The sequence below is a fragment of the Chaetodon auriga genome, chromosome 10, assembly GCF_051107435.1.
Source record: "Chaetodon auriga isolate fChaAug3 chromosome 10, fChaAug3.hap1, whole genome shotgun sequence".
Taxonomy (NCBI): Eukaryota; Metazoa; Chordata; class Actinopteri; order Chaetodontiformes; family Chaetodontidae; genus Chaetodon; species Chaetodon auriga.
The window spans coordinates 5,156,306-5,171,424 of record NC_135083.1 but is presented as its reverse complement, the minus strand read 5'-3'; the positions used below and the strand labels follow the sequence as shown (position 1 = coordinate 5,171,424).

Below are 15,119 nucleotides of genomic sequence, written 5' to 3'. Positions count from 1 at the left end.
AAACGGCGGCGCGAGCGACAATAAATGAATACTGAGCCATTTTAATAACACAAGTGACACGTCGGCCACGTCTGCTATGGGAGCTTTGTGTATGAGCTGCTGAGAGGAGGTTCATCACGTGAATGAAGCACGTTTCCAGACAGCTGGTCATTCTGCCTTAAATATCGCTGAAATCACTTCATGTTGGTCGACGGCAACAGCATTTGTTTTCTGGTGGCCACAGCTGTTAAAACTTGACTATGGTATGTCGGATACCCAGCAACACATTGACGCTACCAGACACCAAAATGGAGGATATCTACAAATATATGTGTATGGTATCTGTGCTGACTTCCTCAGTGTCAGATACGGTTTTTAAGTTTGAAAGATAACATGTAAGGATTCTAAAGTAGTTTAATTACCAGCACAAAAATGTCTCTTTAAAGAACGGTTACGCTGACAGTGATAGCCTCAAACGTTTGCATACACTCTCAGGCTACTGAACAGAACGACACATCTCGACGTTACTTTCAAGACGGACTAGACTCGATGAATTTTACAATCTAATAATGTTCAGAAATCTCACAGCTTTCTTTAAAAAGTCATGAAAACAAAATTAAAAAAAAGTAGCCCCTTGTCTGCAACCACTCAGATTTGCTTAGCAGTGCATCTCAGATAAAAAGTATTTAATCAAATTTGTACATAGCAAAGGTGCAAAAGTATGCAACGACTTAAAGATGCAATTAACCCACATAAAGTGACATTAACACATTAACATGTCAGACCGAAGGCCTAGGTACCAACAATCTCATAACTGCTTACTGGATGATATGTTTGCTTTTAAATTGTGACACTTTAAATTTCAAGTCACAACCAAACATAAATGCATTGTGGACCAGATCTTTGGTACAACCAGCTCATTGGTTATACAAACAAATTTATTAGCCTAACTAATCATGAAATTCACTTAGATGTGGAAAAGAAAAAAAAAAGGAACACAGAAATATTTAATAAAGTCTCCTCAACCTTTGAAAATGCTGCCTAAAAACTAATGCTATCACAAAGGTGACATTTCTCTCAGGTGAATAAATACTTCACCAAATTAAACTGTGTGGAAAGACGCAGAGAAACAACGCAGGGAGTTCTTGAAATCTGCACAATGAAACATTTAGTGTATAAACTCTGGGTATCCGACTGTGGAATAGAAACAGGAGACAAACAAAGCTAAAATGTTACACCAACCACCCCTGCCCATTCAACTTACTATTTGGATTTACTTTAAATTTCTTTCCTTTAAGTTTACTGAAGTTAATTTGCTTTAAATTAGGGCTATCCCCAGTGCTCTTTGGCACTTGACTATGTTCATCTACAAGTTGCCCAACAAGGTACAGTAAACCACTTTGGATATTGCATGAAATCTTTTCTTGAATTATTTGCTTTAGTTGAATTGATTTCATTTACAGGTGATTTAAATATAATAATCTGTCAGATTGACAGTTCACTGTGCAACAAATTTGCCGTGGTATTTTGGATACTGTGCAAAGTACAAGACAATTCTAGCTAAAAGCATCCAAGATGCTGCTTCTTTTTTTTTGTTGTATAGTCGAGATGTACTTTCTCGTGACCGTCATACTGGTATTTACATGGAACTATTACACATCTATTAATTTAACTACACTAAAAGTTTTCAAAAAAGACAAGTGGCGATTTATTTTTTTTGCGCTGTCACTGCAACTTTGTAACTGCATTTCACTTTCACCATAAAGCAGCTAAACTATATAATGCGGGTCTGATATTTCAACAGTTCATTCACGTAGCTTTACAGGTATACAAGAACATCTCAGTGTAATTTGTGATCCATTCGATCAAAGGAGACCAAGTCTCTTAAACAAATACAGATGCCTGAAAGAGGTCCTATCTGGAATGACCAAAGGTTAGACCCAATGAAGAATCATGGAATGAATTCTACAACATTAAAAATTTGCATTTGTCCTCTCCAGGCAGTGGCATTCATCGTTTGATCTCTAGGTCAGAAGTGGAGTACTGTACCTTTCACGAGGGCTCTAAAATATTACATTCCGTTAGGTGATATCAGTATTGTGGCATGGCCAAGCAGCCTGAAGAGGGAGGCGAATGGGACGGGGAAGAACTGGGGCATCATTTGGGACGGGGTTTAGGCATGAAGGAGGAGTTGAGGACTTGCTGTTACCAGATGGTATACCCTCCACTGGATCCACCCAGGAAGAAGCTATTCTTGCGCTGTGTCATTACAACATTGGCGCCCTGCATGGCAGCCAGCTGAGCTGCATTGGGAGGATGTCCAGGAGGTGGGGGCTACAGAAAGGGAGAAAAAAGCACAAACACCAGTGAAGAGCAGATCAGCTTTGGATAAAAAATATTCTGTTGTCCAGGTGTAAGACAACATCCTGACGGCCATCATTCTGTCTCCTTTAAATCACTGGACTCAGTGGACACTCACAGGGATGGAGACACTGCTGCCTGCTGTGAAGCGAGCACCAGCATCAAAGCCACCTTCCACCATCACTGTTGAACCAGGGGGGTACATGGCTCCCACAGGATAGTAAGCCATGGGGACATTCTGGCCCACTGGCCCAACAGACATGTGTGGCTGCATGGGCATGAACACCTGAGCACCAGGGTAGGGAGAGGACATCTGAGGCAACTGACCAGGCACCTGAGGTGGAAGCACATATCTGGGCTGGTATATCTGCAAACACAGAGGTGAGAAGACGGGTTAGACCTGGGTCTTAATCGTGTTTTCATACGGCATATGAATGTAATAGTTACCTCAGAATATGCAGGTGGTGTGTCTGTGTAAGGAGGTGCCTGAGGAGACATTTGCATAGCAGGAGGGTATACAGGTGCAGTGCTCTGCTGAGGGTACACAGCCTGCTGTGGGTATGAACCTGCAAAACAACAATTCACGTTAAATAAACGGCGTCCTTCGGTCTTAACGGTGACTGGCAGAAATCTAAGGTCCTTTTGTGGCACAGCGTTGCGAAATGATGTCAACATTTCAGCAGTAAACAAAACGAATCTTGGAGGTCTCGGATTCTCAGAAACACCGAAAAATTTGTGACAGAGGGCAAGACAAACATGAGATGTTGCCTGCCAGGACACGGCAAAGAAAAACACATTGTTAGCAGTAACAGAAAATATTTAAATATGGATGACGGAGACATTTCGCACAAACAGCGTTTCTTAAGGGGGGAAAGCTGGTGTCAACTCCAGTGGCCCCATGATGGAGAAAGCCCATAAATGAAACCAATTTTTAAGATAAAAATGACCCTGAGAAATTTTATTTGAAGGATCCCTTTAAATCCTGTAATAACATGAAAAAATGTACACAAATTACTCATTAGAACTATTAAAAAAAAAAGAAAGTTGACATTGTTTTCTCAGGATCACAGTTTAAAAACTGACAAAACGTCTCACAAAAAACACAAAAGCATTAAAACAAATCAATTAGTCTGTTATTGGATTAGTCAACTGACAGAATTCATAAGTAAATGTCGATAATCGATCGTAATTATCTGGTTCGAGCTTTCCAAATCTGAATATTTCCTGGTTTCCTTTGTGCTCTTGTCGAATAAAACAGGACGTGAAGGCATCGCCGAAATGTGATGAACAATTTGAGCTATTTGCTGACATTCGTTTGACCAAACAGTAATCGATCATGAGAGGAACCCTTTGTTGCAGACGTACATGTAAAATGTATGTTAACAACAAAAGATCTGAGTACGTTCAAATTATGTAAAAACAGTAAAAACACATACAGTATAATGTGCATGTAAACATTCTTAAATGCATAGGAAAGGTGAGAAATGAACATTAAACCCTGACCATTATCAAAATGATTGACATAGCTTTCGATTTCCGTGCATGTAAACCAAAACAGTGACATCGTCAGCTTCGCCTTTAAAATCTGCCTGTGTTGACTGAAGCTAGCTAACCGAAAATATGTGACCTGGCCACTAATGTTACGGTGATATAAGGTGACAATTATTTAAGGCGTCCATTATTAACACCTGTAAAATTTCACGATGAGCTAGATGCTCGAACTCAACGTGTTTGCTACACTTATCCAGAAAACGTCCGTTTATTGTCATGTACGTAGCTAAACGTGAAGTCCGCTTCGGATGGCCATAACGGCAGCGCTTCATTTCTACTAATAACGTCAGCGTCTTCATGGCGAACGGCTGAGTTGTTTCCTAAAAATGTCAGGAGAAATACCTTTGTTGTTCATTGTTCTGGACTGATCTGGAGACTGAGGAATATCAGATTAAACGGAGCTCTGCGTAGCTTGTCACGGCCTTATAACAGGTTACGGCTTCACAATCATTCACTTCCTTGTTTTCCAGCTTCTTGTTGTTGTGGAAGTGGTGACGTCAGTCGTTCTCTATCTGTGGTCGACGCACTCAGTGGTTTGCGTGCGCGCGCCCCCTACAGGAGGACACGGAGGGAAGTTCAAGAGTGAGTCAAGGTGAACTGTTGGCTTCTGGAAAAGACAAAAAGATTTGATTTAGCTTTAAGGTCAAGCACACGTTTGTAAGAAATTAACAGTTACATATACAGAGGACGAGACAAAGGTGTGTTTACTGTCATATTACGAACTTTACTAATTATTTTGATATTCAAAAATAGCTAGATATTTAGCTAGCTACTAGCTAGCTACATCCACAAACATATGCAACAGACAGATAGATAGACAGCCAGACAGACAAACAAACAAACAGACAGACAGACAGACAGACAGACAGATAGATCGACAGCCAGACAGACGGACAGACAGACGGACAGACAGACAGACAGACAGATAGAATATTTTATTTATCCCAATGGAAAATTGCAGCATTGCAGCAACCAGCTGACATGGATGATAAAACAAGCCAATACAGAGGGGCACCCAAAAAGGTGGATATGAAGATAATAATAAAAACAAACAAATGACTTCAATAGAAAAACTGAAGTAAAACTAGAAACTAAGACTACTCTCTAAATACATAGAAAGACGTATACTCTGTACGTGGTTAGTGCAGGTGTAGTGGTGGACATTGTCTAGTAGTAGAATAGAAGATGTTAATGCTGATATTAAAGGTCAGTCTCCTGTTTCTGCTTAAGACTTGTGAGCTGTCTGTGGTGAACAGGCCTTTGTCACAGCAAACATTCTGACTCGTCACAGTAAAGCACAGGTACTGGGAGCCAGCATGCACAATACCAGAAACTGAAGCAGCTTAATTAAATCCAGCTATAATTAATCTTATTATTTACACCTGTGTTTTGTTTCTCCTGTGACCTTTGAAGTGATTTGTGTTGTTTTATAGTGATAATATTAAACAGCAATAAAACCAGTGCTTTCCAGCAACACCAGTGACATTCTGCAGAGCAATTCAGATGGCAAAAAACCAACTCTATGCTGTCACAAGTCTGCTTTAAGTTTAAACATACATATGGTAAACAAAATGTACTGTTCAATTTGAATGAAGAACTCACTGAAGTCAAGGGAGAGAAAAGGGGAAAAAAGGTACAGTACAAGGGGGATGATTCATGGGCAACAGGTTTAGGCTACATGAACACAAGGGACAGATAAAATAACATTGCACGTGTATATGATGAAATTAAAGATGGCTGAATTCCATTTAGGTGCTTCAGTCCCTGGCTTCTGCTTGCTGTAGCAGAGCCCTTGATAAGGTTATTAGTAACGCCTGTGCTTTTCCTTCCACGACAAGTCAAAATGTGTGCTATGAAAAAGGCCTTATTCCTAAAGTCATTAATAAAGTGTGTTCGTTTGAGACACTTCTCCTCCCATTTCCCATTTCTCTTTTCCATTTCCAAGTATACCAGTGTCAGCATGGTAAAAAGTGGTGACAGCATAAAATCCTGTGGAGTAAAGGGACCTAGAAATCCTCGATATGCCTCTGACTGTAATTAATCTCCATCACTGAACTCAACAGTTGACCATTATTATTTAATTTGAGATGTATACCATGTGTTTCTTTGTACATGTTTATGTAAATGACAGCTGAAATGGTCAGATACTTGCTGCAGGTGTACCCGAAGCTGTAAGATGGTAGTGATACACAGATTTATAATAAAGGATTTTTAAAAGATGAATAGGGCGAGATACTTTTCAACTTATAAATATTTACAGTTTTCAAAATAGAAAACCAGTCGGAGAAAATGTACGTATTTATATAATCAGGCCACAATAACAATAACAATGGTTCTTCCACCGTTTTGTTGACGTCCTTGCTTCAACAAAACACTCATAAACACAGCAGGTGTGACACTGTTAGACAGTCATACTTGTCAAATTGTTAGTTAAGAGGGAGGGAAGTTAGGACCAGAGGAATCATTGATCAGGGCTATTTTATTCACCTTTCAAGGAACAAAAACAAAACAGCTGCACCGCAAAAGAAGCAAAACTGTAGCTCTCCAAACGCAATAAAAGCAGTTTGCTCTCTGGAGCGCACATGTTGGTGCTAATTCATAGAGGTAAACAGCTTGGTTGTCATTTAAAAATACTGTCAGTGTGTCAAAAAGCAGTAATCAGGCAGCTGTTTTCCCGACGGTCCCTCTGTCAGCCCGTCGTGCAGCTCAGCTCGTATTTGAGACGCGTCCCCTTTAAGAGAGCCATGGCACCTCTCAAGTCGAGGCAGACATTTTTCAATGCAAGATTTTTCCTTGCATAAATTATGTTCATGACGTAGTGCAAAAGGCCAATTTTGTGGCAATTTTGCCCGACTTTGCAGCTCAAACAGGATTTTGTGAGGCACGTCAAGGATTTCTGATGATCTGAACTGTTGCAGAAAGGGCATCGTCATTAAATATTAAGAGAGAGGAGATCCTAACATTGCAACCCTCCTTATCAATGCAAATACCTCTTTTGTGTGCAGTCACAGCGCCTGTCTGGGAGCTGAGATGAATTTTTAATTATGTGTGACTGAAACTAACTGTGACAAGGACCTTTATAAGAGCGAGGGATTACAGAAAATAAGCTGCATTTACGCGGTAAGTTGGATATAATAACCGGAGTGTGTTGTAGCTGCTCTTCGCGCATAGCAGCGAAATGGCGAGAGGAAATGAGTTTTGGTTAATATGCAATGTTCGTAATTAGCATAATTTATATATTTATGATAAAGAGAGGGAAATACATAATATTCGGTCTCTAGGCACGGGTCGAGATGATTTCTGTCGCCTGTACTTGGTGCTTAGTGCCGGGGTTCAAAAGTGGCCGACGCGGCGAGACTTTTATTGGGCAGGATGGGGGTGGGGAGCCCATCAACACCCGCCGAAGTTTTGACAGATCCTCGTTTCTAACGGGGCATTGCAGCAGGAAATGCACCATCTTGAATCTCTTTTTGATCTGGGAGGAATTTGTAACCACTTCATGTCCACGATCAGCGTGTTTTATCCCGTTTTCTGCAGCTGAAGTGCCCCACAGTATGGCCTGTTTATAGGCCCCTCCAAATAGTCTGGTCCTGCAATGACAGAAATAGCCATGAATAACAAAACAGTCCACTGCATGTGGCTCTGTTTTAACCAGCTTTTGCCCCCAAAGTGCAGATACTGTGCAGTAACAGGGGTCACCATCATGAAACTTGGTATCTGTTGTTATTCCTGAAATGGCAGCAAAACAGATTAGAAGGGGTGGATTAAGTAGTTAGACACTAAATCAAGAGGATGGATCTTTCTGTTTGTGTAATCAGTGTCTGTTTACTCAGAATGCCAGGAAGACCGTGACTGTGGTGGAGCAGAGAGCCATGAACTCCCAGGATCTCCCTGCTAAAGATGCCCCACTCACTGTCAACGAGCAGGTAACGCTCACCTGTCCCTTAAAGCACCGTGAGAAGCCTCCACCTCCCACGCCAGCCCCACTGAGCTTAACCGAACCCCGATAACTGTCTTCAAGTTCTTTGCTCCTGTCACCCTCCATGTGCCAACATACCACATCATAACGGAATGATTAACGTCCACGCAAGCTCATTGAGACCAGGACCCTCTTTTGTGTTTTGTCACCTAATAATACCTGCTGCTCTTTGCTTGTGAGGGTTACCGTCCTTAAAACAGCCCATGCTCAATAACGAATTGTGGTTTTTCCCTCTCCAGTAACATTCAGTGTCAGCAAACAAAAGCAATGCTCTTCACGGATGTACGGCGAGGCCAGGGGTGGGGTGGGGTGGGGGGCGGCTTGAGGAAAGCATTGCTTGAGCTGCTTGTTGGCTGATGCTCTTATCATTGTTTTGGTGTACTCGTGCTCTTTTCATTTGTGTCTCTTTCTTTTTGGTGTTGTTTTGTTTTGGGTCATTGTGTCCCTAACATGTGCTCGGCTTCTCTGTTCTCCTTAGCCATTCACTGTCTGACTGCAGAAGTCTTTTTTCAGCCATTTAAATCCTGCACTTTGAAATTCCCTGCCAAAGACAACCAGGTATGCATCCTCCTCTATCTTCCTGCCTTGTCTCTCTGCACCTTGTCCTCCAGCCCAGGTTGTCTCGCTGCGTCTCCTCTAGGTCTTTCATTATTGCCTACCACGAATCATCAGTTGAGTCAAAATCAAATTCACTACATATAGTTGAAATGGGAATTGAGAAGTACTAAATTTAGCTTTTGGATATTTTGTGACCCTCAGATGCTAGTCCAAGTGAGACTTTTACCATATTAAGATGCTTTAGTTACTAAAGCACTTCATAAACTACTAATACAATTGCGACTAATTTATCTACCATTAAATTAGAATAAAACCTTGAAGAAAAGAAGCAGAATAGAGTAGGCAGCTCATTTAGTTTTTGAGTTATCTTAGCTTCTGCTTCTAATTGCTGTGCAGGTCATTGTGATGTCTGGCCATGAGACTATTCGTGTGCTAGAGGTAGAGGTCGATGCGTCTCTGCCATCGTCAGTGCCTGATGGGAAGGGTGAAGGCAAAGCTGAGGAGGGAGTGGCTCAGCCTGCAGAGCAACCTGAGGTTGGCATCACGCAGGACGGCCTCACTTTGCCCCAGAGCACTGGGGGAGTAGGTAAATCATGGTTATGCTAGGTAATGATGGATAGCAGATGACTTATAGCTGATACATATATGACACAGTTACACTAAAGTGTTAATAACAACTGAGCAAAACACTTCAAATGTCAGTAAGAATCAACCCTGGCTGTGCTCTTTCAGTGCTGGGGGAGCAGCAGGTGGTGTCTGTAGAGGCTCCGGCCCCTGCTGTCCAAACGCTGACTCCTGCTGTTCCCGTCAGTGTGTCCCTGCCACAGCCCCAGGCCACCATGCCCATCGCTGTACAAGGCTGTCCACAGGTATGACTGAATTTACACCCTGAGTACACTTTCTATATTCGTCTGATGGTATTAGAGAAAGAATGTTGTAGTAGGGTGCATTGGCCTTCAAAGTGCAGGAAATGTCAGTGAAAACTAAAATGAGGGGCTCCAAAAAAGATCCTGAATTTGACAAGAACCCTGTTTGCATTTCACTGTGCTCACATGTGTCCAATATTCACGAGTCAGAGGGATTAATGTCATTATTATCACTGCTGTAGGTGTTTTACTTAACTCTCTGAGGCCATTGTCTCTAATCCATTACGAATGTGAAAATGGAACAAAATTGATCCCAAACACCTGAAAACAGAGCCTGAGGCTGTTGGTGCAACATTTCCAGCAACTTGGAGAAAATTCAGACCACACCACTGCAACAAGAAAAAATAAAACGCCCAATATGATTGAAAAAAAACAAACAGTGGAGAAAAAAAATGAGCATACAAAAGTATCACTGTTTCGTTCAGTGAAATCGCTCCCATAAGAACAGATAAATTAGAGGAAATGTGATCTGGAAAAACATTACTCTGTTCATCCCAGTCATGAGTGTTGGTAGAAATCAAATCTTTCCTCATGCTGCTTCAGGTGCTGACCCAGGAAAGTCTGGCCACTCTGATGACTGGTATGATGGCCCAGACAGGATCCCTCGGGCAGCCCGTGCTCATCCCGCTCAGTATGGCCGGCTCCATCGGTGGCCAGGGTGGTCTGGCTGTTCTCACCTTGCCTACCACCAGTGTAGCCACTCTCCCTGGGTTTGCAGCAGCTAACGCGGCCGGAAACCTCCTCAAACTGCCCTTTGCGGGACTCCAAGGTAAAACACAAACTGTCTCTTTATGTAGCGTAGTAGTGATGACATTGTGAGCTGGTTAGCATGCTGACTGTAGCATTAGCTCAAAGCACCATGTGCCTCAAAGCAGCCTCACAGAGCTGCTGGTGTTGCTCTGTTCAAATGTTTTTAGACTGAGTAACTTCATCACAGAACAATAACAGGTTGGATTCTGTGTTTTCACTCAGCTGCGACAGTCCTGAACTCAGTCCAGCCCCAGCTGCACACAAATGCACAGACCATGTTCCAGCCTCAAGCAGCATCCCTACAGCCAGTGCAGGCTGCTGTGCAGCAGGTGACGTCTCAGCCAACACAGGTGACCAACGCGCAGGTCACCGCCGCTCAGATGGCGGCAGCCCAGGCGACCTCGGCCGCCACTACTGTCTCTCAGTCCAACATATCCGTAGCGGCTCTCCAGACTGCAGGACTCTCCATCAATCCTGCCATCGTAAGAATGCTGCTTCAAGAGTTTCTGCCTGTTCATACTTTCTGTACCATAAATATTATGTCAGTCATGCGATTGATTTCTTGTGCTATTCACGGTTGTTGTGATTTTCTGCTCAGATCAGTGCTGCTTCCTTAGGAGCTCAGCCCCAGTTTCTCAGTTCCCTCGCCTCCACTCCCATCATCACCAGTGCCATGTCCAACATGGCTGGCATCACCAGCCAGATCATCACAAATGCCCAGGGACAGGTGGGTGCCAAAAACTGCTTCTCAGTTTATGTCATGTTGTGACATAAACTGAGCATCTTGTGCATCTAGCCTTTCTCTTTCTCTGCTTTGTACTTCCAGCTTAAGGGAAGATGACTTAAATATGAGGATGAATTAAAATACAAATATCATCTTTGGCTTTATAGTATCATTTGCCAAAAAAAATAAGGATTTCAAAGACATAAAAGATTTCATGACAACATGAAGAAGGTGTAAAAACGACTGATTTATGTACCATGCACAGTCCCATTGACACTTTGTATAAGTATTGATCTTGATCCATATTTATTGATTATTAGACTCTGTCCGAGGACAATCAGAATGTTTTTGTGTTGTGTTTTTGTTTGGGGAATAAAAGCCCCAGCCTGCAGATAACATCAATCAGCACTGTTATTTCTAGTCAGTGGAGCATAAAACAATTTCTGTGAAGACTGATTTGTCCTCTCACAGTTCCAGTGCTCAGTCTCACCATTATTGCACCTCATTGGAGTTAGTAATGTAGTGTTTAATCTTGAAAAACATGATTTTATTCCGAGTGAACTGCTAATAGGACAAATTTATTTCCCAGAAGCAAACGCACTGCCATGGCAGGTTGTTGAATGCTCTCTAAGTGTGTTTGGTTAATGAAAACTATCACAGAGGATTAGATTAAATTATTCCTATGTATTTCTCTTAAACCATACTTACAGGTCATAGGAACCCTCCCACTGTTGGTTAACCCAGCCTCTCTGGCTGGAGGCGCTGCGACACCCACCCTCCCTCTCCAGGGTCTCCAGGTCCAGACTGTCACCCCGCAGCTGCTTCTCAACACCCAGGGCCAGATCATCGCCACAGTAGGGAACGGACCTGCAGCTGTGGCCACATCTGCTGCAGTTCTGCCCAAAGCCACGGCTCCCCCAACACTTACCAAACCTAACACACAGGTAGACAAAAACATCTGTCTGAATTTTGTTTTCAGGTCAGAGAGGAGTAAATATCTCTAAGACTGTTGTGTACCTGTCCCCCCCCCCCCCAGGCTTTGGTAACAACTGCCACTCAGTCACCGGTTGTTATCGCACCGCAGCCGTCTGTACTGAAGACCGCCACCACGCTCTCCTCCACGGTGCCCCTCACCTGTGGAGACATAGCAAAAGTGGGCCAGCTTGTCAGCAGTATGTACACCTGCTTCTCCGATCTAAACATAGATCCGTTTAAAGTAGGTAGATATTTTTAACCAGATTCTTCACATTTGTAGAACCCCAGCAGGTCGTCAGCAGCGAGGAGGGCATTAATCTGGAGGAAATTCGGGAGTTTGCCAAGAATTTCAAGATCCGACGGCTGTCCTTGGGGCTTACTCAGACACAAGTGGGGCAGGCCCTGACTGCAACGGAGGGTCCGGCCTACAGCCAGTCTGCTATTTGCAGGTGAGTGACTCCTGCAGGTGGAAGCTTTCTTCAGTAATGTAGTGTAAAAAAATAACATGTATTTCTCTTCATAAAGCCTTGGTGATTAATTGGTGACTAATCTGCTGACTCTCAGCAAGAAAGCCAGTTAGTATATTTCCCCAAAGACTATTCGTTTTAATTAATGCATCAGTGATATATTGTCCATATGGTTCATGATCTTCAAGTGGCATTTTGATATGAGCAGCAATATGAATAGCGAGTCATCATTATATACAGTAAGTGAGTAAATAAAGCAAAATAATGAGGCATTTGTCAACAGGTTGGTTTAAGCTTGGTGGCTACTACCCAAAATATCGAAGTTACTTTCCTGCAAATCGGGTCTATGTGCATTCATAGGGATGAATGTGAGGCAGGTCATGGAATATGCAAAACAGCTCAAAGTGAACTTTCTTGTACCGCAGGTTTGAAAAGCTGGATATCACCCCCAAGAGTGCTCAGAAACTGAAACCAGTGTTGGAGAAGTGGCTGGCTGAGGCCGAGCACTGGAACCAGAAAGGCCAGCAGAATCTGATGGAGTTTGTTGGTGGTGAACCATCAAAAAAACGCAAGCGACGCACTAGTTTCACACCGCAGGCAATAGAAGTTCTCAACTCCTACTTTGAGAAGAACGCATTGCCCACAGGCCAGGAGATTACAGAAATTGCAAGAGAGCTAAACTATGACCGAGAGGTTGTGCGCGTTTGGTTCTGCAACCGGCGACAGACGTTGAAAAACACGAGCAAAATCAACGTCTTCCAGGTTCAGTAGCGACCTCATCCCGGGAGGGCTCGCCGCCGATCTTTTGTCATTTTGGCAAGTTGGACATTTAACGCAGCAGCACAGATTCAGATTGTGCTGTAAGTACAAGCTAAACTCCAATAAGTTTGAAAGATTATGAACTTTTTGAGAAAATGAAGGAAATGTAATGCAAGTGTTATGAAAGAGTACTGAAAATGAGTAATTGTATTTGAAGGCTGTATATGTGTACACTACTTCTGCGTGGTGGGTACTAAGTCAAACTGCATGGTCCTTTTATCATATACATTGAAAATAATACAGTGATAATAACGTAATATTTAAAAACATTTGATGAACTTTTATACAAGTGGTTTTATAGGATATCCCTCTGAATTATACTAAGTGGCAGTGCATTGAGTCACATTGATTTTAGTCACATGATTGTCACTTTGGCACAATGGCTGACATTACTCTGCTATTTGAACTACATGCTTTTGCCATCATGGATAATATTCAAACTCTAGCTGCTCATTTGTTTTATATTCATGTGGTAATTGTACTGCGTGAGCGGCTTTATAACAATAGATAAGATACTGACAGATACAAGATGACACACGAGAGGACGGCATTGGCCTGTAAGCTTCTTTTCATCAGAGCTAGTTGTCACAGGAACACCAAAAATTACTTTGCTATCTATGGACTCCTGACTGCAACAGCTTTTGGGACAATCATTTTGATATTTCTTATTGCAAATCACAAAGATAAGGTTAGAATAATTTCCTCTTGTATGGTTTTAATACTTTCATTGTGCAGCGTGAATTGTGCCACATTGTTGGGTGTCCATAGAGGGTCGTTTCTGATGTTCTGTGGACGACAGCTTCTTATCAGAATGGAGTTGTAGCTTCAGTTTCCGCCCATGATGCCATAACTGTAAACTTTTTTTTTTTTAAAGTATGATTTGTGAGTTACTGATGGTGCAAAAACACATACTGAATGTCTGAGTCATGTGTGAATTCTGTTTGTACACTTTCTGTTTAATGTCCTTTTAATACTCTGGGAGTATTTTGTTTTTCCTCCTTATTCACTGTTGTGACTGATGGCTCAACGGCAGTGCCTCTGCTGCATTTCTCATTTCAAGTTAGACAAAGTATATTGTATAGAGGATCTTAATTGGCCTTTTATGAAGTCAACTTAAAAGCTCTCACTTTGCCAAGAAACGTTAGCGCCGGATTTTTTTCCCCCATACTTTTACTAAGCCTAATATCAATCAAATTGATTTATTGAATCGAAAAAAACGAATTAAGTTTTCAGCCAAGGACGGGTTTTGTGGTTAATGTGTTATGACGTTCAGTCTGAATGAATTAGACGAGTGTTTGCATGTGCAGTATGAAGTTATTTTCTGTAGATGGTTTTCTTTATCTTTGCCAATTCTTCGAGAATTCTTTGCACTTTAGTGGCAGCGGGGAAAGTAAAAGGGTTACGAATGCTTAATGTACAGTGCAAGGTTTCAGTGATGTTTGTGAGAGATTTCATTTCTGCATTTTAATGTTCTTGAACAGCAAGTGGCTTTGCTTTACAAAATGTAGCAGTACTGGCAAAATTGCAATCATCAACTTGACAAGCAACATCATTAAGAGTAAAGTACTTTTTATGCAGGTGAAATGTATAATACTGCAGATTAAATAGAAACTCTAATATGCATTAGTCACATTCTTTGAGTTTGTGAATTTTATGATGCATTTTATTGTTCACCTCATATTTGCCTTTTGAATAACGGTAGGCCTATATTGCAGTGGACTTAGAGTATACCTAACCATAAAAGTAAATAATATTGCAAAGATCTTGCTTTAACTCGTGTTTTACCTTTACAGTTTGTTCAGTATGGGAAGACACTATATAATATTGTTTAATATACTAAGTTTTCAGTAGAGAAAAGAAGAGCTCAATTCAGCTATTAGTCATTTGACTCTTCAAAGCACATAAAAGGGTCAGATCTTTGCAAGATGAGGGAAAAACCAACATTGGATGCTCTCTGTCACTTTCTGCCAGATAAATCAATAAATCCTGTCTTTATTAATCACTCGTTGTCATGTGTTGATATGTTTACA

General features: G+C 41.8%; 2 protein-coding genes across 3 annotated transcripts; one reads left to right on the top strand and one right to left on the bottom strand.

The window, feature by feature from the left end:
* Positions 1–375: 375 nt before the first annotated feature.
* On the bottom strand, positions 376–4,387 carry dazap2 (DAZ associated protein 2). Its single transcript, XM_076740656.1, has 4 exons — positions 4,234–4,387; positions 2,788–2,906; positions 2,459–2,707; positions 376–2,313 (listed from the first exon to the last, which is right to left on the bottom strand). Exons 1-4 carry the CDS (start codon positions 4,244–4,246, stop codon positions 2,185–2,187), a joined length of 510 nt encoding a protein of 169 aa, XP_076596771.1. The 5' UTR covers positions 4,247–4,387; the 3' UTR covers positions 376–2,184.
* A 2,314-nt stretch (positions 4,388–6,701) lies between these two features.
* Positions 6,702–15,091, top strand: pou6f1 (POU class 6 homeobox 1). 2 transcript variants are annotated; one of them, XM_076741961.1, is made up of 11 exons: positions 6,702–7,011; positions 7,725–7,817; positions 8,825–9,014; positions 9,161–9,297; positions 9,898–10,123; positions 10,327–10,586; positions 10,703–10,831; positions 11,539–11,772; positions 11,865–12,000; positions 12,084–12,252; positions 12,696–15,091. In XM_076741961.1, the coding sequence occupies exons 2-11, from the start codon at positions 7,764–7,766 to the stop codon at positions 13,039–13,041; spliced, it is 1,881 nt and encodes a 626-aa protein (XP_076598076.1). In that variant the 5' UTR covers positions 6,702–7,011; positions 7,725–7,763; the 3' UTR covers positions 13,042–15,091. The 2 variants fall into 2 exon arrangements, with proteins under 2 accessions (XP_076598076.1, XP_076598075.1); XM_076741960.1 differs by lacking the exons at positions 6,702–7,011; positions 7,725–7,817 and adding an exon at positions 8,201–8,428.
* Positions 15,092–15,119: the final 28 nt, after the last annotated feature.